Below are 24385 nucleotides of genomic sequence, written 5' to 3' on the forward strand. Positions count from 1 at the left end.
CACCAAAGGTGGTGGGGGCCAAACATTTATAGTAAACTTGAAATTATACAGCGATTTTATCGTCGATTTAACATAACTGTTATTCGTGGACTGTTTCAATGTCTATTGCGCTATTGAAGTTCGAACTATTTTAACTAGTTAAGTTATATTTTATAGAATCTAACCCAGTATCAAGTGAAATAAATTTAGTAATCATTATATTGTATAGAAAAAAAGATCAACTTTTGTTTTCAATTAAACATGTGTCCAATAATGGGTATAAAGTACGAAAAATAAAAGACAGTAGTCGAAAAGCAGCTTTTTGTGATTAACTGTGGCCTACAGGACAGCTGAGGTTTTAAATTTAAGTTATTAAAAGGAGTTAGTCTACTATTTTTATGTTTTTAATGATATTTTAGAGTTATGGCACTATTGAAAGCAAACATCTTAGTTGGGAAGGCTGACATGCGTCAGTTTTTTCCCTGCAGCCAGATCAGGTACAATTATCAAACTTCTTGACTTGATATGCATTTGTTACTCAGATTCAAGTTCGGTTTTTTGGCATTGCTTAATGAATGTTGACAGTGTTAAATACTTTACGATAATTGAACAGTAAAATGAAAAGGCCAAAGCCAAAGATTAATCAATATTTGATTGAAAATATATGGATCTTCCAAGAAAAAAGCCACCCTGCCATAGAGAATCAATGAAATACCTAAAAAGAAATTTACATTATTAATGTGTCATTCTGGCCAGCACAGTCTGAACACTCTGAACTTAGCCCCAAATAAATTTTATGATTGCTTGTGTTTTTTTGACAACTTCATTAAAAGCACAATAGGATTAAATTTATACAAAGTTCGGTAAGTATCGAAGTTTAAAAAGAATTGCCGTCTTGCTACCGTGTTGGGACGTTTTGACTTAAAGCCAAAATATTGCTACGGAAGTCGCCATTTGTTTTCACTGGAAACCGTTACAAACTAATAATGTAGTTCTATTTGTTTATGTCGATTTTTTAGGTTTATTGGTGAACAAGCATGTGACATACTGTCAGATTACAACGGGATACATTTGAACATGGGTATGTTTAATTTTACGAGGTCTTTATTAATTTTACTTTGTCAATTTGTTTTGTGGAGCAAAATATCATATAAACAAGAAATATTACCAGATATTGTTATTTTATATTAGTTCTGTACACAAAAATTCATTTCATTCTGTCAAAACATAACAATATATACATGAAGGGCACCTGCAAGGCTTAGGGCACAATTTTAAAACAATCAGAACATTTCGGCCAAGGCCGAGTTGTTAAGATTGTATTTACGAGGTCTATCTCGAAGTTTGTAGGAGGTGGCCAAGTTATAACGATTGGGTCAAGTTGTTCCTCTTGGCATAATTGTTGTCTATGTCAGTCAACCTTCGTTTTATTGGAAAGGTAAAGAATGTGCTTTAATGCATTAAAAGCTTGTTTTGTGCAAAAAATTTCACTTACATGGTAAAGTATTAATATAAACCTTTATGATCAATTTCAACCATAAAATACTTCACTTTATAAAATTTCAATATTTTTCAAACACCCCCGGTTTTTGCACAAACCCGTTTAGACGTTAGGGATTGGAAGAATCCCGTATAACACATCTATTATTTTAGACTATCTACCCGGCCTTGACGGGCGGCTGATTCTTACAAACACACCTAACACTGATCCCACCATTGAACAATAAAGTCAATTAAGGCACTCTTTATTTTACTCCCAATACCAGTAAACTAGGAGTAAAAAAATGTGCACAGTGCTGATCCCATATGACTGTAACTAACAGAACTGGTATGACAATCAAATTTGTACTTACTGATGTCATGTTTCCCCTTCAGACTCCCCAGAAGGCAAAAGTTATGATGCAAAGAGTGCTACCAGCAAGACCTCCATAAATGTTAAAATTCCATCAGCTCATACCATAGATGAGCAGAGGAAAAAGGCGGCCAGTCCGGGGTCATCTCGTCGTAAAACACCGACACATTCACAGGTTAGGTCATTCATAAATAGGATAATAGTAGAATAAAGTCACTGTGCATTCATAAATTGATCTGTTGAATAATTGAAGTGAAACAAAGAGTTAGTGCTTGGATTGAACGTGGAACCAGTCATTCTGCAGGCATATATATTAGACTAATAAAAAGTAATAATAGTACTTACATCACAAAGTTAATTTGATACTTAATTTGGACATACTCAACTTAAATGACCATGGTCATTTAAGTTGAGTTCAACAATGTTTAATAAATTCATCTTTATAATAATATAAATTATGTTATCATATCGTTAAATGCTTATGTTGTAAACTAAATCACATGTTATACATGTATTTAGATATCAGAACATAATTATGAGACTTGTTAAGTATTTTGTTTTATCTTTCACAGAATGATCCAGTCAGGAAATCTCCGTCTGCTCCTCAACTGACTGGCGAATTTGTTGCCACCTTAGAGGGCCAGGAATTTGGACAGTACAGACATGCCACAAACACACCCATCAGTGTGGTGGGGCCGGTCCCAGAGAGACGTACTCCCAGTCCGGGGAAACACCTTCGACAACCCCCTGTCTCAGAGGGAGAGTAAGCGAAATTGCAATTATAGCTTACCGTATACAATTACAATGAACAAAATCTAGTAATGGTTTTGTTTAATTGTATGCATGTACATACATGCCATATCCTCTGGCGGGGAATAACTCCCCTTAATTTTCCTTGAGTTAATTAAAATTAGAAAGCTTTAAAAATTAAAACAAGCCATTAAAAAGTCCTGCAATTAAATGATTAAAGACGGTCAGTGAAATACCCTGGTCAATGTAAAAATACCTTAGTTTACTGAACAAAATCTTCTTGGAAGCCTAAGTGTAAAAGTGGAGAGATGAATGCTTAACTTTAAGTCTTGTTAGTATAATGTTGAACTTTTTTTCTTTAGCACTTATAATTGCTTCGATGTTGTAAGTTTAATTATAATAATTGTTTTCAGATGAGATTAAATTCTATATTTTTTTTCTTTAAATTTCATAAAAATGATTGCAAGTTTCAATAACAATGTGAAACCATTATTAATTCTCAATGCATGGATGTTAATTCTTCTTTAGAATAATACGGCAAGCTGCAGCCTCCATTGTTGAGAAAGCGTGGATTGGCTATCGTGACCGACAGATGTTCAAGCTGCTGAAACATGCTGTCTGTGCAGCTGTAGGTATCCCTGCATGACCCTGCAGAGAAATAACTTGATCTTGTAAAATAAACATAGCTTTCAGTAACTTAAATTTATGCTTTTAAAAGTAGATAGATTCACAAATAAAATTGCACAATATACGTTTACACTTCATAGAAGGGTCAAACTTCAAACAATATTAATTTGGTATTTTAGAGCTCTGTGTTCAATTATTATTTAAAATGTGACAAAATGCTTGAATTCAACAATTTGTTGCCAACATATAATATGTAAGAAACTCCCTTTAGTGGGTATTTGTTTCCTTTGAATGTCGATTTTAAGCCAATCTCAAATTTTAAAATCCCTTTGCAGTTGGTAAAATGGTCAAAATTGTAGTGTTACTGTTGAAAAACAAAAATGTTCACTTTGTTATGTTAGTAATGGTATGCATCAGTTGTTGGTATGCATTTAGCCTTAATTAACTGTATGTCATGTACTGAGTAATCAAGATGACATTTTTGTAAGGGTAAGCAATTCATTTTAACATTGGTTGTCTGGTTAGCACATTGGATTCTCACCAAGGTGTCCTTGGTTTGACTTTATTGGTTTGTGGTCAACAAGCCAGACAAGTGAGTTTCCACCAGGTACTCTGATTTCCTCTTCAATACATGACCAAACCCTCGCTTAACATTGTGCCAACAAGAGTGACTTAACACAATCATTGTTAAATAAATTAGTTGAAGCTAACCTAACATTGTAATGATTTACAGGAGAACTCTATGTCCAGTGAGATTCTGAGGAAAGTGGCACCAAAGGAGGCGGAGTTTATGAATGACAGATGCAGCGAGGTCCGAGTACGCTTTAGGTAGGGAGGATAAAGATTTGACCTTAGGTGTGAAAGGTTTAAAAAGACAAAAGAAGTCAGGAGTGGAAAGGGAAATTCTTTAATTTCAAATAATCAAGTATATAAATTTATGAATTAGGGATGATATGTGTGAAAAATATTCTATAGCATTGAGAGTAGTCTAGTTATATGGGTGTCAGTGTCTCGGCCAAGAGGTTGTGGGATTAAGCCCAACAAATGGCACTTGGTTTTCGCTATCCAGACACCAGTGCTGATTTTTATTAAAGGAAAATAAAATTGAGTGTGATTTTAGCAAATGCATTCTAGCATTTCAGTTGAAAAATGTTAGTACAAACAATGTAGAGGATATTTGTTAGATTTATTTCACCAGGTGATTACAGAAAGCAATGTATTACATTTTCAAATTATTATATTTCCTGTGATCATGATCGAAGTATATATTTTGATCTTTTTCTGTTGAAATTCAATTTTTTTTTATAAAATTGTTGTGAAATGGAAAATCGTGTGAGAAGCATAACATTGTGAGGTCATCTTGTAATCTCATTACAAAAAACTTGAACTAGGCATAATGATCACAATTTGCAACCTTACATTTCAAAAGTAAGATAGGAACCATAATGTCTAAAACAGCAGTGAAAATATTGAGGATATTCAAGAAGGGCCAGATCAAAATTCATTTTACAGACTGATTACAGAAAGGAATACTTGTAATATTCTGTGATCACAAGTGAAAGAACAACAAAAACTTACATCAGAATTATTAGAGCCAAGAAATATAAAAAATAATGCTTTCACTGCAGTGGCTACTGCAGTGTAAATAGCAGTGATATTTTACTGAAACCTTAATAATTAGTGTTCTTACTACAAGTAATAGTGTCAGCAATGTCTGATCATACCATGTGTATTTTCCAGGTTTGGAGGTGGAGAGTTTCCACCCATGATTTTCTTCAAGGTCTTCATACACTCTGACGGTAAAGGGGTGAAGTACCTGAGTGGGAAACGTGTCATAAAACCAGCTTCTGGGGTAAGAGAAGTAATCCCAGTTGTGTCAAATTAATGTGGTGATTTTTTGGTGACAACATTAAATTTCCCTTATATTTACTTCTTTGCCCAAGAGTTTTAAAGTTTTTAGGCTTTTTTTACGTAGAAAAAGTGCTTGAAATCCTGTAAGAGAATTGAATTTATGAGAACCGCTGCATAATTGCAAAGGAATTTTATGAGGAGAAGATAAAAAAAAAGCCCCTGTGATATAGAGTAAAACAATAGCATAGTAAGCTCGTCTGATGTTTTTCAGTAAGAAAACGGGCAGAACTCAATTATTTTTAAAGTCAGAATTATGGGCCTTGCTGTGCATGTATGTATTGTCTCTGGCAACATGTGTACCAAGTTTCATTTGAAAATCTTGATGAGTTTTAGTCAAGGCCATGGTTAAAGTTAATGTACTATGTTGACACCAATAACAACACCAAGGCTATGAGGTTACCTGATTTTCTTTTTGCCGGAAAACAGATGAGCTAATAAAACCAGTGACTTGAAGTGTAAATGTTGACTTCCAGGCTGCAGAAGACTCACTGAGACTAATGGGGAACCGGCAGTTTTACAACCAAATGCTTCAGGATGTCATGTTCCAGAAAAAATATAAAATCACTGATGAGATTGATGTCACCACACTCAAGGACTATATGCAAGTAAGGACATAATCTAACAGCTGATATCGCAACCTTTATGTTGTATTCTACTAAAATATGCTGAAAATATTTTTTCCTATCAGGGGTTTCATTTTGTCTGAAAGTAGCTGGATAAATGCTGAAAATAGGCTGGGGTTTAGGGGACCTCCCACATCAGGTTTCAAAAGAGAAGCAAAAAAGTAGCTGGATGGGCCGACACTAATTGCCGGGTTTTATAAACGGCTGCCTGGTCATTTTGAAAGCCTGAGCACTCTTTAGAGACTTAGAGCTTAGACTAAATCACAAATAACCCTTATCTATTACATGTTTATCGGTGGTATATAGAGATCTATCAGTGAAAATAAAATACTTCACAGCTTCAAACAGTGAAATAACATTGTGATATTTTTCACTGTTTTGAAATTTTAGGCTGCCCTTAATTTCAAATCTAATGTCTGAGTGTTCACAGATCTGGGACGCAATTTCAATGACACCGACACAGGAAATGATGTTTAGTTTGCACACAACTTGACACGCTTTTCTTAAAAACTATGATTAAATGTTATTTAAGATCCCTTTTAAGTATTTAATAAAAATACAATTTGTTGGTTTCAGTGTAGATAGATAGATATCTATTATGATATATGGCCTCCCATCCAATCATTTGTGCAACAAATACATATATCATTCCAACAGGTATAACTGGTCATTCAAATTCAAACTTAAGCATGACAATATTAGCCAAACATACACATATCTAACAGAACAAGGTATTAAACTTAATAATTATATAGATAGTGTATGAATATTATCAGGTGCTTATACCATTATCTGTAAAATATTTATTTCGCAAATTAAAAGCATGGTATACAAATAAAGCTGTATTTTGTATAATCAATTCATTTTGACATTACAACAGATTGTAGAATGTTTGTAATGTTGGATAGTCGTAATACAAACGTGGTATGTACTTAACACGTATACTTGAATACAATGGACAAACAAGTAGGAAATGAAATTCGTCTTCTACAATCCATTCATAATATAGACAATAGCGATATTCCTTATCGATTCCATAATGCCTTCCCTTTTCTATCATGAGATTATGACATGAACTCATAAATCTTGCAAAACAGCTTCTTATTTTTTTAATATCTATAACATAGACATATTTTTCAACTTCATATTTATTTTTAAAGTTAGCATAATGAAACAATTTTCTATTTGAGAAAACATTTTCCCTCCAGTTTTGTACATACTGATCCTTAAGCCTTTGAACATATTGATACAAAAACAGTTTTTTTATTAAGATGGCAATATATTTTACCAAAAGTAAGTATTTCACTTGTTGAAATATAGCTTTTGGTGCTTTCTCAGTGAAACATATCATGATCTTACGTTGAGACAAAACAATTACCGTCTCTTATTTATGCTTCATAATAGCAATTGGAAAAGTGATATAAACCATGCTATTAAAAATTACCTATTTATATGAACAGGTTTCCATATGATATGTCATGTGAGGACACCCTGTCTTATTACCTCATGAAATCAAAGAATCTTAAAGCTGAATTGAATTTCAATAAAGTTTGTGCCAATTATGTAATGAATTCTCACATATCCATTTAGCTATAACCTTTTTAGAATTAAATGCTTCAAACAATCATATATATCTTTTGATTAAAAACCATAAATTGACTAAAAATACATAAAAAGTTTACAAATTTGGCAGTTGAAATTTGAAACCAATTAATCAAACAAAATTTCTATCATTCTCTGTCAAATTCATTATGTTCTTCACAGCCTGATACTATTTGCCCTTGAGACTCTCCCTCTAAGCACCCAGTCCCTCTTCAGCAGCACCCTGCCCTTTTTTAAACCCTGGCGAAAACCCTAATCCTTCTGTTAATTTTTCAGTATCTAACTAATATAGATGAGACTCCTGCCAAAATGGGAGGCAAAGAAAACTACTGGAGGAAACTTACATTGGATGGTAAGAATTAAAGATCTCAGTTACAACCCTTGAAATTTGATTCTTTATTATTCTTTAAAGTTCTATCCCACCCTATGTTTTGGTTTATAGAATAAGGTTCAGGCAACTGATTTCGCTAAGGACATGGTTTATATGTCTGTGACTTTGCTTGTTGAAATATTATGTTTAAATCTGTTATGCTTAAGATATTTAAAAAAACAACAACTGAAACCTGTATTTATGTTCGTATGTGTTATTTCAGTTCTACCACGACACACAGTATTCTACGACATCATAGACTTCCTGTACAACCACCGGATGACCCCCCGACTGAGGGATGAAATACCCCTGCTGGTCACACGGCCTATAACACAAGATATACAGATACAACACATCAGGGCTGTCACAGAAATGAGGTAAGAAAAATACAAATTCATGCAATATTGTTTTTGGAAGCTATTTAAAACATAATGAGCTAATCAAACTTTGTCTAAGAAGTTTAAATCTTAAAGTCTTCTGGAGCAAATGCGCAATTGGTGTTTTCATTTGTTTGATAGTTGTATAATTATGCTAAGGGAAGGCTTTTTTATTGTAGTACATGTGTTCATGAAACATTCATTTCAAATTAAAGATATGAAAATCATTTCAATTTCCCATGTAAAACAATGTTTAGTTTGATATATATATTTAAAAATAAAGTACCCAGAATGGAGAAATATAGCCGAAAGACTAGGGCCCATGTTTACAAACACCCTTAATGCACCAGTCAATTGTAACCAGACAGCTTCCCAGGTCCGGGGAATAGCGTGGACTTTGACTTTCGGTCCAGCCAATCCCGGGTAAAATCTCCGCCATATAACCCCGCACCCCAGGGATCCTAGGTTAGGCCCATTCCCTGCTATATTTTTGCGAAGACAAAACCACTGCATTCACCTGGCACTGCGGGGCCACCTGGAAGGTAAAAACTAAATGGCCCATTTCCCCGGCTATCCCCGGTATACCCCTGGGACCTTGGGAGGCCATGGTTACAATTGACTGGTGCATAAGTGTGAGTCTGAGAATTAATGTTTTATTCCACTTTAGGAGCCCAGATGTACCAATGCCCACACCAAAGTCAAAGATGTCTGGAATACAGAGTCAGATATCTGGTAGACGTTCCAAGCAGGCACGTATGCGTGCCATGAAGATGCGAAAGATGTATGGATTGGATAGGGTGGGTAACTTGGTAGCTAAGAACCTTATCTTATAGCAGAATATTAATTTGTTTTATAGTAACATGTGGATTTGGAAAAAACAATGGAGGGGACGGCAGTTTTATCTATTTGAGATGAGACATATTATGGGGTGATCTTTTCAACAGTCGTATTGAACAGTAACTTTTTCAAAACAATATTTCTCAGTAGAAATGAAACATTTTGAAAGGTATAGTTTGATTTATGAGTTCAGACCAAGTTTATTTGATTTTACAATGAAAACATTTAATTTCCATTTTAACATTGACCTTATAGTTTACTAATCATATAAGAAGACAACCCCCCCCACTTCACAATGCGTTTTGACTTAGAAATGAAATAAACAACGCCATAAAAGTGAAGCCACAATTTGGCATAGAAATTATGGAATGAGGTTAGCATAATCAGTATGTAAACATGTAGAATATGATTTTTTATGTACTATTAAAATAGGTTACATATTTATAACTGATTTTTTTTTATCTACTGGTATTTTGCCATACGCACATTGATAAAATGACCCCATTCAAACAATCATAAAAACAAACTATTTCATAGCACTTTTTTCACTAGCAGATGTATGTAGGTTTCAGACCCTCATTTATTATATGCAATGTAAATGTAGTAGGTGTGGTTCACGTTCCTTACAGTTCTTGGTGAATGCAACTCTTTTGTTTTGAAATTTGTTACTTTAGTATGTTGTGTATTATAACTTGTTTTATGAATAAATGATCTTGATTGAATTTTGTAGTAGCTATAGTTGATGTTGAACACTGGAAAATGTAACAACTTTTTGATTGAACACTGGCCATGTTATTAAAGTTGTTAAATCAGAAATAAAAAAAAATATATTGACTAATGTGTTTTAATGATAAAATCAAAAACTTTTTAAGGATAAAATATTGTGAATTTTCCAGTGTTCATTGAGAATAATTAACTAAATATTAACAGTATTTAACATTTACACAGCATGAGTCAACCCTCACTGTAAGGTTGCCTCTGTTAGCTCTAAGGGAGGTAAGACTGGTGGCAGTATCACTGTAAAGGGATGAAACTCTTGTCAAGGGACATTATTGTTATTATGTTGGAAAGGTTGATTTATATCTCTTGTAAAGGGGCTTAATTTTGTTTTAAAACAACTTTGTTTTCAATGTTAAGGGAAAATAACATTTGAAATGGGACTTAATTCTTTCCTAAGGGATTTAGTTATGTTGTTAAAGAATACAGTATTTTTTAATATGGGACATAAATATTGTAAGACTCACGCTAAAGTTGTAAAGGGATGCAATACATTGTTTTGTTTTACTTAAAATTGAAATTATGCTTTGAAGGACACAATTGCATTTTGAAAGGGACATAATTCTGTATTTTACAAAGTGCAAACTGAGAATTCTGTGCTTGTAAAATTTAAATGATATATTTCTGTGGTGTATGGACATAATTTTCTTGTTGAAGGACATATGTATTTGTGTTTTCCATGGAAATAACAGTGTTATAAAGGTGGGATAGGGGATTTTCTAAATTGATGTTTTTCTATTATTAAGCTAATTATGAAATTATTGTGTTTCTTGTAAAGGAATCTTCCATAATTTTCTGAAAAGTCATGATTTGTATATTACTTTTAATAACGTTGTAGTTTTATTGTCTTTATGTCTAAGATAACAAATTGGATGGCATTGATGTTGTAATTGAAAATTGTTGGTCTTTAAAAATTTAAATGTTAAACTTCATTACGATAGAAATACTAATGATGTTCATAATGTCATTAGCGTAACTAAGATACCTACAATAAAAATTGTTATTGGGTAAAAACGAATTAGTTATTTGAATTTTTCAATTGAATTTTTCAAGTTTCCAACATATCTGAGTCAATTTTGCTATTAATCTGTACTCCTTTAACGTCACAGACCCTAATTTAAGGTGTATAAGGTATAAGATAAATTGTCTAATTTAATCCCATAAAGCACATCTTTAAGCACCTTGATTTTATTCCTTATATTCCTCAGGAGGACGTGCTGGACTCCCGGGGACAGACAGCAGTATCAGAGGAGCCTGAGGATTATTTCGACAAGTACGGGATAACAGGTGAATATGGGGAAGAGGGCGACCAATGGGAGCGGGAGGCGAGGAAGTTGTATGAGTGGACGCAGGAACTGTCCTTTAATGACGACTTGATGGGGACACCCAGACTTATATCTGGAAATATATCTTGATACTGTGATATTTGTGTTGAAATGAGCATTTGTTTTGAAGAATTATTGTCAGTGTATTTTTTTGCAATTATATTGAAATTTTATGTCACATAAGAGTTACTTCAAGTTTGTTTGATTTATTTATTTTATTAATATTAATAAACTGGTTTTAATTGTTGTTAAGGGAAGTGGAGCATGATTTGAAATGATAAATACAGGTATAATATCGCGTTGAATTAGAAATATAACTTTTACCTCACCAAAAAATTGTTGAGTATGTGAATTCTCATGTTGATTTGTCATATACTTAACATATAATAACAGGTATTTTGATTTTGTAATTATCTGGAAATTATATGTCACAAGTTTTTACCAAATAATGACTATTTGTTAAAGTATTTTTGTGTTCCAATAATACCTTTAACAAAAGATTTTGCTCGCATTTTTGCTTTAAGCTGTCCATAAGTGGGATAAAATATGTGACGATACTGCTCCTTATAATTTTTTTATAAATGTAATTTTTCTCAAAGTTAATTAAAGTATTATTAGTTAGAAAATGGGCCAATAGCTCAGTACTGTTAAAATGAACAACGTTGTTAACACTAGCATTGTTAACTTGGTGTTAAGGTGATTTTTTTGCAACATGCTCATATGTTTAGATAAAACAAGTTCAGCTAAAATAGGTGTCTCAAACATTTGTAGATATACTGTCAATCAGAAATTAGTCCATTTTAGTTATATAAGAGATGTGAAAGTTAACAACAATAATGTTGACAACGTTTTCTTGCTAACAATGATAATGTTTACAGTGATATCATTTACAACAATGACATAAACAGCGTTGACGTTGACAGCATTGACCTTATTAACATTTACATATATAGTATTGTTAGCTTCAACAAAATTCTGAACAATCAGCCATATCTAAGTTTATTTGACGTTGCTTGACACAAAAGAAGCTCTAATCATAAAATCGTCATACTTATCCCGCAACATGCTGATTATGGGTTTTATGTTATGCATTTTAGCATTTTATTGAAATTTGTACAGCACTTATTGTTTTGTTATATATTTTTATTTCATTTGAAATTTGTGAATATAACGTATGTTCAATAAAATCAGAAACGGTACCAGCTGTATTTGTGCACATATTTAGTCACATATATCATAAACATTTGAAATAATAATTATTTTCTTCATACGATGTATATTTCAGCCATTTGTCATGATCGGGGTTGGTTACAGTTTTCGCTGGAAGGCTGTCACTGTGGCTAAAGCTACCTTGGTGTTTAGCTCCCCAGGTCCCTATTTCTCAAAAAAATCTTATTCATAACATATCCTTTTATATTAAACCAAATTAGTTACTTTAAGTAGATGTTTCAACATAAGAAATAGTTATTACTTATTAAATTCACAATGTTTTTCCTTAAAGGTTTAATAAGTTAGCATTAACTGAGCAATATATTCCAAAACAAAAATAGTAAGCTTAGATTGGATGTTAACCTTCAACTTTATCAACAGTCTGTATGTTAACACTCTTGGGGCATTATTTCATAAAATAATTATGCAACTTGGCCATATTGTGTTTCTATGTCATGCTAGGCAAAGTCAGGTCAAATCATATATTCAAGTCATATGTGTAAACATGCATACCAATTGGTTAATTATTAGAAAAAGGTACTCGCAAGAAGCAACAATTTCTTTCTAATGTATTACCATAACACTTATCCAAAATATGTGTCCCCACAAAATATAGGTCGAATTTGATTATGGATCATGTATTTCAAGGGTCGGTTACCAGGTCAAAGGTTTTAAGGCACTTGCTAACACTGCTAATAGGCAATATTTTTATATGTATGAAGGACCGATGAAGGTGGCGCTGTATTGTTATGAACTCAATATCTAACCTCAGCAGAATGTGTGCTTTAATTGAACTCAACGCTGATCTCACATGAACCAAACTATGGCTTGAATTAATTATAACAATCTACATACATAATTCACATCGAACGGTTTCATAAACAATCTGACGTATGAAACTGGACAATAAAGTGTGCATAGTCATATATGAATACATAATGTATTACAGCGCACGTATGTGGAACGGTTGCTTTTGCGTTTGAAAACTACCAAGTAGCTCATATACAGCAGGAGAGACTTACAAAAACAAATACACAAACGAAATACCAGATACAGACGATGAAGCCTAATTTAGTATCCAAAGTGTTTTTAACACTTTTTGCATCGTTCGCCTTTGGGGCAAGCGTCGAATCAAACTGTGACGCCGAAAATGGACCCGATGGAGCAGCGGTATGTGTGAGATCTGGGCTCCTGGGTACGCTCGTGGGGAGGCGTCAGTGGGCGGCATGTGTGAGGGGCGATTACATCGAGTCGGCGTCAGGAGGAAACCGGAAATGTCCAAACTCAGACACGTATTGTCTTTATAAGTGTAAAGATGAGCTAAAGTATGCTGGAATTGCACTAAGTAAGAACATCTATTTACTTTTTAAAAAGCGCAATTTATCAGCGTTGCTACGAAAAGACAAAACGAACACTTATGCAGATAAGTGTAAAAAAAATTGGGAAGTGTTATTACAGTAAGAGAAAACATTAAAACCTGATTAACTGATTTAGTAATAATATGTATGATGATTTGTCGTTTAGTTTTGGTTAACTGTGAATTTTAAATAATCATTTGGAATTTTAGCTGGCTTGTGCGATTGTGATCCTGAATCAGTGGAGAGGAATGTGACCAGTTTGCCGGACCGATGTTACAGCCCGGACAATGAGGACTGCTCCTGGTTTAAAGAATGTCTACAGGTGAATACAACTATATTGCATATTAAGAAATCCCGAATTGAATCAAACGCATTTGATGTAATAGTTATATAATATGAATTTAAATCTTAATGATTAAGAATGCTCGGGGCGAGCGTAGCGAACGAGCCTTTCTGTATCATTAAGATTTTACTTCAGGAAACTGACTTAGAATTCAACCGCAATGGCTTTCACATTGTCATGGAAAAATCTGACACAGGGAGTGTGATTTGGACGAGTGGCATTAGGCGGACCAATCAACACCCACCCATTAATTTTTTAATGATTAAGCCCAGCCCTTAATAATTGCCTTATCCTTGGCGGTACATGCAGGTCGTATTCTAAATCATCTTAGCATACAACCTGCAGTTTCAGCCTATGAACTACCAGTTGTCCGTTGCTATCCGCCATGACCTCCAACAATCTGCACGTAGCAACAATAGTGTAATACGCCGATTTCTATATATATTTCAAACTATTTTCCTCATAACCTCAAAATGTATTTTTTTCGTTATTGTAACCGTACAGAATATACATTAGTACATTTTCCGTTAGTCTTAAAAAGAAAATAACTATTTAAGTGTATAATTTTGACGATATATTGTCATTTATTTTTATTTCTAATTTGGTCTCCTGATTGTGCGTAAAGTTTAAATTTAACACGTTCACGTTTGCTTTTAAGTTTGTTACCTTTTTAGGGAACATACAACTCAGTTTAAAATTATTTGAGTTATATTTGTTTTAATTTTAGATAAAATATCTTATATCATATAACTGAAGGTCACAAAAAGTATATACATGTACGTACTTCTCGGCCATGGAGGCTTCTGACAGTACACGGTTATTAAAGAACATTTCATTGTATCATGCGAATTCATTGGAAAAACAGTTGTCTCCCCTGCCTGATGCATATTCATTTAAACTAGATTTCATTTTGTCAGTCAATTGTTCCACGGTTTTTATGAAGTATAACATGGTTGCCGACGGGGATAATGCTAGAAGGTTCCATCACCTTCCATAGTTGAATGTCGGTTTGTACCTTCCGACATTAAACCCATTGTATTTTGTAGCTATCCTTTGGAAATGTTTTATGTGAAGGAAGGTATGAATATGTAAAACATATACCGAACAGACAAATTGTTTTGGAATATTGCAGGCCATATCATTTCCGATTGCATAATGAACAAAATACAAATTGCAATAACTTTACCTCTACCATATTTTTAGAAAATAAACAACATTTTCAGCCAATGAAATTGCATGAAGTAGTAGACTTTATCATTAAGACTGTCAACTTTCGCGCGTGATCAATGGTCCATCTTTAGCCAATCATCCGATACATACTCCCTGCGTCAGATTTTGCGTTGACGATGTATCAGCCAATAAGGTTGTATTCTAGTGAGCCGGTTAGATGACCTGAATTAAAATCGAAATGATTAATTAATTAGCATCAGCTTCGTTTTCTTCGTTTTCTTAAGAAACAACATGTGTTCAAACGATTTGTTGTCTATGTAAGATTTCATTAACGTTTTCCGTTCCGTTCGTTTCGAATCGCATACACAAAGCAATTTATTTTTATTTAAAATTGTTAAAATAAGCTCACTACCAAGTTTATAATTTAATAACAACCTATTTTGGATCATTTAGGCTTATGTTACTGTTTGAAATGAAATAATAATAGTTTTACGTTGACCCCAGGGTCAGTTCCCCTGTACCGACGAAGATGGCGCAGCCTTCGTTGCAGATGCGGGTGAACGCTGGTGCCGACTGTTTTCAAAAGGAACCGAAAAACTGGACGCGGTTGGTCGAACATGGGTCGGCGAGGTACGACAATGTCTGCAGAAGTCCATGATCCCGTTTTTCCGGCCGTATATCCAGCCTGAGTGTACAGAAGCTAAACAGGTCACATTCGACTTACATAAACGCTGCTATGCGGAACCATCACCCTACGCTCCAAAGATTTGCGACGTTGGATTCGACAATTGGATCAAGGTTATGGGAATTGTGAAAATTGCACTTACTAAACAGACATGGTTGTCTGGTAGCGAAGAATCAAATGAAGCCCTTGCCGATGCAGCAGCAGAGTTGATTGAAAAGTGTGGCTGGGATGTTTCGAAGTATAAAATACTTCGCCTAAAACTGAAACGGATCGGGCAGCGAATAATGCAATTTATACCCAAACTCCCATTTATCATTGGTAAGCGTATCCGAAACGCCTTAAGAGCAAAATTCAGCATTGACAAGTATTTGGTTATCACGTTTCATCTAAAAGACAGCAGCAAACAAAAGCGCAGCGTTGATGAGGGCGAGTTTTCGTCAGTTTACGTCATGGTTTTGTCAAGGGAACAGTATGACCTACACTACAGTGAAAATGACCTTGGCATCGAATCCAGCAGTTTATCCTCTATCTACAAGTACGTGATCAAAGAAATAGAGAGCGGCAACCTTAGGACGGATCCGTCTGACGATTACGAAGTTGAAGCATACACAATGTGTGATGACGTCACTTGCTCTAATCCACAAAATGCCATAAACCGTTCGATTGAGGATCTTACTCCGGGTCAAACGGCGCTTATTGTATTAATGGCGATTGTATGCGTCCTTTTGGTTGGCGTCGGTGCGTTTTATTGTGCTCGTCGCCCATCAGCCGTCTACAAAGAAAAATACACTAAATTTTAGGCCAACAACGACGGGAGGGAAGACAAAATAGAAAGTTAGATCTTCAAAATTAACATGGACCATAAATTAGTGTTACTTTGCTGCTCAAAGTACTAAAAAGAATTGAAAGTATCTCTACAAGTATTTTCTACATTGTAAAAGACACTATAACCATCTTATCCGTTTAGCTTTTCCCATCTTTTTGTAATCTTAAGTAATCTAGTGTATCCGGACCGTTATGTTAAGAATGGAAAAAGACAATAAACATCACAATCAATGAGTTGCCTTTTTGTTTACTTGATCTACTATTGCCTAGAGAGGCGTATCAGGGAACTTTTTCTAATGAACGCCCGGGTGGTCGGGTTTGTCCACCATGTCTGTAAACTTTGCGCATTCTCGTTGAAATACTGCCTTGCCTTCGAAAAAGAATAATTATCCCGGTTGTATCCTTATTTCCTATCAGGGCGTCCTTATATCGTTCTAAGTGTTGCAATTTCCTGAGGCTCTTACCTAAGACATTTTCCAGAGTGCGCACTTGAAATGGTGAAATCTGCTGAATTATAGCGATCGAGATTTAGTTTATAGTCCCACATCTAATCCCATATACGTACTTCATAGGACTGTGAAAACCTTTTCCTGTTTATATCTTAAATAAACGACGTATGGTAAACTGTAAAACTTAAGTGACCACACACATTGGCATAGAATCGACCTGCTTAACCTACCCTTTTCAATCTATTAGTAGTAAATTAAATATTTTAAGTGCGAGGTTAAGTACTTACCAAGTAGTTTAACTGACTGTTCCAAAGCGGTGTTGTTTGTGTGTGGTGTGCCTGTGTTGTTTGTACGTGGAATGCCTGTGTTGTTTGTATGTGGTATGCCCGTGTTGTTTGTATGTGGTATGCCCGTGTTGTTTATATGTGGTATGTCCGTGTTGTTTGTATGTGGTATGTCTGTGTTGTTTGTATGTGTTATGCCTGTGATGTTTGTATGTGGTATGTCCGTGTTGTTTGTATGTGGTATGTCCGTGTTGTTTGTATGTGGTATGCCTGTGTTGTTTGTATGTGGTATGCCTGTGTTGTTTGTATGTGGTATGTCCGTGTTGTTTGTATGTGGTATGCCTGTGTTGTTTGTATGTGGTATGTCCGTGTTGTTTGTATGTGGTATGTCTGTGTTATTTGTATGTTTTATGTCTGTGATGTTTGTATTTGGTATGTCCGCATTGTTTGGAACGTCCGTGTTGTTTGTATGTGGTATGTCCGTGTTGTTTGTATGTGGTATGTCCGTGTTGTTTATATGTGGTATGCCTGTGTTGTTTTTTTAGGTGGTATGTCCGTGTTGTTTGTATTTGGTATGCCTGTGTTGTTTGTATGCGGTTTGCCTTTGTTGTTTGTATGTGGTATGTCCGTGTTGTTTGTATGTGGTATGTCCGTGTTGTTTATATGTGGTATGCCTGTGTGTTTTTTTTAGGTGGTATGTCCGTGTTGTTTGTATTTGGTATGCCTGTGTTGTTTGTATGCGGTTTGCCTTTGTTGTTTGTATGTGGTATGTCCGTGTTGTTTGTATGTGGTGTGCCTTTGTTGCTTGTATGTGGTATGTCTGTGTTGTTTGTATGTGGTATGCCTGTGTTGTTTGTATGTGGTATGTCCGTGTTGTTTATATGTGGTATGCCTGTGTTGTTTGTATGTGGTATGCCTGTGTTGTTTGTATGTGGTATGTCCGTGTTGTTTGTATGTGGTATGCCTGTGTTGTTTGTATGTGGTATGTCCGTGTTGTTTGTATGTGGTATGTCTGTGTTATTTGTATGTTTTATGTCTGTGATGTTTGTATTTGGTATGTCCGCATTGTTTGGAACGTCCGTGTTGTTTGTATGTGGTATGTCCGTGTTGTTTGTATGTGGTATGTCCGTGTTGTTTATATGTGGTATGCCTGTGTTGTTTTTTTAGGTGGTATGTCCGTGTTGTTTGTATTTGGTATGCCTGTGTTGTTTGTATGCGGTTTGCCTTTGTTGTTTGTATGTGGTATGTCCGTGTTGTTTGTATGTGGTGTGCCTTTGTTGCTTGTATGTGGTATGTCTGTGTTGTTTGTATGTGGTATGCCTGTGTTGTTTGTATGTGGTATGCCTGTGTTGTTTGTATGTGGTATGTCCGTGTTGTTTATATGTGGTATACCTGTGTTGTTTGTAGGTGGTATGTCCGTGTTGTTTGTATGTGGTATGTCCGTGTTGTTTGTATGTGGTATGCCTGTGTTGTTTGTATGTGGTATGCCTGTGTTGTTTGTATGTGATATACCTGTGTGGGTTTGTATGGGTATGCCTGTGTTGTTTGTATGTGGTATGCATTTGTTGTTTGTATGTGGTATGCCTGTGTTGTTTGTATGTGGTATGTCCGTGTTGTTTTGTACCTTGGCTTTCTATATTGTGATCTTCGTCGGGCGTTGACCCTGTGCCTTCAAGGATGTTCATCCTAAGTTGTCTGGTTTTCGGTCTTGTCATTGCAGTTGCCGTTATTTTATTGATATTCTTCCTGTGCGTAAACTTTCGATATAAAACATATCTTTGTGCACGCGTCTCCCAGGCGTGATAAGATAGAGAAACTAGATCATTAAATGGTTTGAATACTTCTTGACTCCGATTCCTAAACGTGATTGAAAAGTAATGAGTACTTCTGGAGTGCGATTCAAAACCGTGAATAGATATGAATGAGACAGCTTCAAACGTTTTAGTATACCTTGAGAGCAATTATCGGGCGTGGTTAGGTACAGATAAGATAGATATAAATATTGGAAGGACTCTTTGATTGCGATTCCCAGGCATGATTACATAGCGATATTGAATCATTAAATGCACATATGGGCAACATTTAGCATAGTCTGTCACAGTTATAATTATTTACATTTTAATTCAAATATCTGCAACCCATTACACACATAGTTTAATTGGTCAAACCGACCGATTTACACGCCATCTAGGTTACGCTAGATTTAACAACCGACCTTTATAAACACTGTACATGTACATTGTACATGAAACGTTACTGCACAGTGAACATACCTAAATCGAAAGTAGACGGACTTCGATCATCTATATTTTATCTGTAGGTGAATATTTCTAAATCGAAAGAAGGTTGATTTTTGAAAGATTTTATTTATGTCGGATAAAGAACTTTCTTTTACACAAAGTGGGTGTGCACTTAACTAGAAAATTATGGCTACCGGGAGATTTCCTGAAACTCTTCCAGAATGTGGTAGTGACGCCGTCGGTGAAAGAATCGGGATCAAGTGTGAACCCTGCCGTCGTCGGAACAGGTCGGATGTGGCATCATTATTCTGTAATACATGCAAGGAATATCTATGCGATGATTGCTGTGATGGACACAAGATATACCTGACAAACGTAGATGAACATCAAATCGTGGCTGCCCAAGACGCCTGCATCACACCGAAAGTCAATATGAAGGGAATGGATCAGTGTTTAAAACATAAACGAGCATTCATGTTTCACTGTTAAGACCACGAAGATTTGTGCTGTGAAATATGTGCCTTTTCCTGTCATCGTAGATGTGACAATGTCCAGGAAATAGCGATGGTCGCTAAAAACGTGAAAGAGGATGAAAGGGATAAGATACGTGCATCTACTATAACTGCCTCAGAAGTTATAATGAAATGTAAAGAGGATCAATTGAAGAACGTTTCGCGAGTGGAAGAAATCATAAAAGAAATTGATATATACAAGGAAGACTTATTAATGAAAATTGAGGAAGCAAAGGCGCAAATTGTCAGCGAAATGACTAACCATAACAAACAGGAAGAGGAAAGTCTTAATATGAGGAGAAATGCGGCTGAAAACCTGAAGAAAGAACTCGACACGCACTTGGCAATGTCGGATAGCGTTCGCAAGAATGGAACGGAAACGGATATATTCATTTTAAACCACATTCTCAAAAGGAACCAAGACAAGGCATCGCAAACATTGGACTCTTTGTTGAAGAATGATTACACCGTCAAAGTAGAACTAAAAATCAACGCAAACATTTTAGAAATTAAAACTACTGATGTCGCATTATTTTCATTAAATGAAACACAAAAGCTAAACTCACAATCATTCAATGTAGTCGAGGAAATCAAGACAACAAAAGGCTCTACAAACGCTAAGGAGGTCCAACAACGGCCGGTGCGTCTGGAGCTGTTGAAAACCTTTGACCTCGTGAAGACAGGGGACGACAAGTTTCCGCCGTTTGTTCCTGGCCTGGACTTCCTGCCTAACGGAAGGATCGTCGCCGTGGATAAGTTGAACTTGAAATGTTTTATCTTGAGTGACGCACTGAAGAGGTTCGACACATTTTATAAATTTAACACACATCCAAGGGACGTATATTCTTACTCTGATAACAATATTGCAGTAATCGCAGATCACCAAACTATCTGCCTGCTGACAATAGACAGGCACAACACGATAACGCTGATGAAGACGCTGATTACGTCCACCTTATGTGGCTCCATCTGTCACCTGAACGACCGCACGTTCGTAGTGAGCACTTATTACAACTCACGGCATGCCAGGATGATCGACGTGGACGGCAAAGAGAGCGACTTCGACAACGTCAAGTTTCCTGGGAAGTCGTATGGGATTGATGAAAGTAAGTGTACCTTCATAACATCTCGGGATACTCTTGTTCTTACGGACAGGCATGCTGACACTGTTTACATATACAACAACGTGATCGCCAAGAGCATTGAGTTGATCGATGTCCGTATACGGGAACCGAGAGGCGCATGCGTTGGTCTCGATGGCTCCGTGTTTGTCTGTAGTGAGGACACAAACTCCGTCATCCAGATATCTCCCGATGGGAACATATTAGCGTCATGTGACGTCGACATGACCTCTCCGTTGACCGTGACTGTTTCCAGGGACGGCTCAAGAATGGCCGTGAGTGGATTGATAAATATGAAACTGTTTAAAATAATACAATAATAAGAAATAGAATTGTTAAGCTCAGTAATAAATAAACGCGTATTGTATAATGTTATGTACAAGTAATATTACTTTTTGTTCGAACATTACCTTGGAGTATTTTGTAAATAAGATTCTTGTAGTTATACAATGTATTTTTTAAAATTAAATCAAACTTTATTTTTTCATTGTTATGTATATACAATTATTGCCAAAAGACGTTAAGCTATATGTTTTACTCGTGCACGAATCCCGTATGTGTGTGCCTTTAACCTTCAGATAAAGAAATGATACATAATGAGCTCCGGTGTATGTGCCTTTAATCTTGCGATTTCAAAGGTATCGAAGGGAATACCACATCATGAGTCCGTGTGAATGTGCTTTAACCTTCAGATATCAAAGGTATCGAAGGGAATACCACATCATAAGTCCGTGTGAATGTGTCTTTAACCTTCAGATATCAATGGTATTGAAGGGAATACCACATCATGAGTCCGTGTGTATGTGTCTTTGACCTTCAGATATCAAAGGTATTGAAGGGAATACAACATCATGAGTCCGTGTGTATGTGTCTTTAACCTTCAGATATCAATGGTATTGAAAGGAATTCAACATCATGAGTCCGTGTTATGTGTCTTTAACCTTCAGATATCAAAGGTATTGAAGGGATACCACATCATGAGTCCGTGTGTATGTGTCTTTAACCTTCAGATATCAATGGTATTGAAGGGAATACAACATCATGAGTCCGTGTGTATGTGTCTTTAACCTTCAGATATCAAAGGTATTGAAGGGAATACCACATCATGAGTCCGTGTGTATGTGTCTTTAACCTTCAGATATCAAAGGTATTGAAGGATATACCACATCATGAGTCCGTGTGTATGTGTCTTTAACCTTCAGATATCAATGGTATTGAGGGATATACCACATCATCTTGGAGTCATATGACGTTGACATAAAGTGCCCCCGCGTTGTGACCGTCACCAGGGACGGGTCCAGAAAACCGTGACTGACATAGTAATACACAGAACATGTTATTGTCAAGATTAGTAATACTAACGCGTACGATAATTAAAATTCCTTATTAGGACATTATGAATAGTTTGTTTTCAGTTTGCTGTAGCAATTAATTGTTGTACCTGAAACAGTGCACTTATTTATATTGTATGGTTACGTATGTAAAATAAATACAACTCACATTATAAGTATAGAAAATGTTCTTGAAGATGATGATGCTGCTGGTGCTGCTGGTGCTGCTGCTGCTGCTGATGATGATGATGAGGAAGATGATGATGATGATAATGATGTTGATAGTTGAAAACAAAGAAGATAAATCAAACAGAGTCATGATATACATGTAAGACCTATAAAACAATCCCGAGACACTTATAAAAAGTTTAATAAAATAAATAAATTTGAATTTAAAAATGAGCTTCGTCTTTTTTTGTCATATTTGTCAAATAAGTACTGAAATTGATATTACGGGGATTTAAATTCACATAAATGTACATTGGATACCTTAAGAAATATATTACAAAAGAATGCACCGTATATTGACAAAGATTATATGGACTTTTTATACTTTTAACATTAAATTGTAAAACATTCACAATGATCTGACAATCAAGATAAAAATCAACAATACAAAATCACTTAAGAATTATCTCACAAACTACTTGCATTAAGTATCAATCAAACAAAGTGAATGGGTGAAAGATAAAGATAATTTGTGATATGCTTTCTGGTGGTTTATAGAGATTTATCAGTGAAAAAACTGATATTATTCCACTGAAAATAACAATTTGCACTGTTTGAAATTTTTGCCCGCTCTCAATTTCAAATAAAACGTCAGTTCTCACAGAACTTGGACACAATATTAAGAAAGTAGATAAAAATGTTACAGTCAAGGTCATCATCGATATTTGCTTTCATAAAATAACACATGGTACAAATTTCATTGCTGTAGCTTCAAAAATAAGAAAGTTGGTATAGGTGGCTGGGCGAGCTTTGATCCCAGGGTAATGATTTGAATATTCCTAATAAAGGGTCATTATATGATGCTACATAACAAATATCAACGGTTTTGGCCATGTAGTTTAAAAAAGTATTAAAAAATAATCTTAGATATAAGTCTATAGGAAACTTGTGAACCCCAGGGTGTGGCCAGATTTGTCCACTGGGTATACTTTTAAAAGAAAACTTGGTGGTGGACCGCTGTATGATGCTACATACAAATTTCAAAATATCAAGAGCCTGGACCTAGCGGTTTCAGACAAAAATAAGTCTATAGAATACTTGTGACCCCGGGGTGCTGCCAGTTTTGACCTCAGGGGCACGATTAGAAGACCACTATATGATGATACAAACAAAATGTCAAGGGTCTAGGCCTAGCAGTTTTAGACAGGATGAATTTCAAAACAATTCCTTTATAATTCCCTATATAGGTTTGCTAGAAACTTGTGACCCCCAGGACAGGGACAGGTTTAGACAAAGCGGGAATAATTTGAACAACTAAGTAGAGAACCACAAGGCAATGTAACACACCGAAATAAATAGGCCTCGTGGTTTTGGGCAATTTTTTGTCGTTTGAAGCAATTGATGACGGTAAACTGACGGGCGGACGGACGACGGATGGTTAGCGCTAGGAAAAGCTCAGACGGTGAGCACGCATTGGACAGTATCGAATAGTGTTTGCAAGAATGAAACAGTTGTGGAAATATTCATCCTAAACCATATGCTCAAAAGGACGCAAGACAAGGCATCACAAAAACTGAACATTTTATTGGAGAATGATGACGCCGTCGATAAGGGACTAATTCGTAACGAAAATATTGCTAAAAACTCACACTACCCATGT

The 24385-nt window shown here is 35.4% G+C and overlaps 2 protein-coding genes and 1 pseudogene across 2 annotated transcripts; all 3 read left to right on the forward strand.

Moving 5' to 3' along the window:
* The first annotated feature begins 905 nt into the window (after positions 1-905).
* On the forward strand, positions 906-12229 carry LOC128219029 (uncharacterized protein CXorf58-like). The gene is made up of 11 exons (XM_052926839.1): positions 906-1060; positions 1855-2006; positions 2404-2594; positions 3110-3209; positions 3942-4036; positions 4949-5060; positions 5593-5724; positions 7621-7696; positions 7938-8091; positions 8759-8888; positions 10914-12229. Exons 1-11 carry the CDS (start codon positions 1057-1059, stop codon positions 11118-11120), a joined length of 1353 nt encoding a protein of 450 aa, XP_052782799.1. The 5' UTR covers positions 906-1056; the 3' UTR covers positions 11121-12229.
* Positions 12230-13149: 920 nt separating this feature from the next.
* On the forward strand, positions 13150-16851 carry LOC128220228 (uncharacterized). The gene is made up of 3 exons (XM_052928531.1): positions 13150-13584; positions 13807-13919; positions 15615-16851. The coding sequence occupies exons 1-3, from the start codon at positions 13299-13301 to the stop codon at positions 16593-16595; spliced, it is 1380 nt and encodes a 459-aa protein (XP_052784491.1). The 5' UTR covers positions 13150-13298; the 3' UTR covers positions 16596-16851.
* Positions 16852-19636: 2785 nt separating this feature from the next.
* On the forward strand, positions 19637-21713 carry LOC128220229 (uncharacterized; annotated as a pseudogene).
* The last annotated feature ends 2672 nt before the right edge of the window (positions 21714-24385 follow it).

The sequence above is a fragment of the Mya arenaria genome, chromosome 15 (genome assembly GCF_026914265.1).
Source record: "Mya arenaria isolate MELC-2E11 chromosome 15, ASM2691426v1".
Taxonomy (NCBI): domain Eukaryota; kingdom Metazoa; phylum Mollusca; class Bivalvia; order Myida; family Myidae; genus Mya; species Mya arenaria.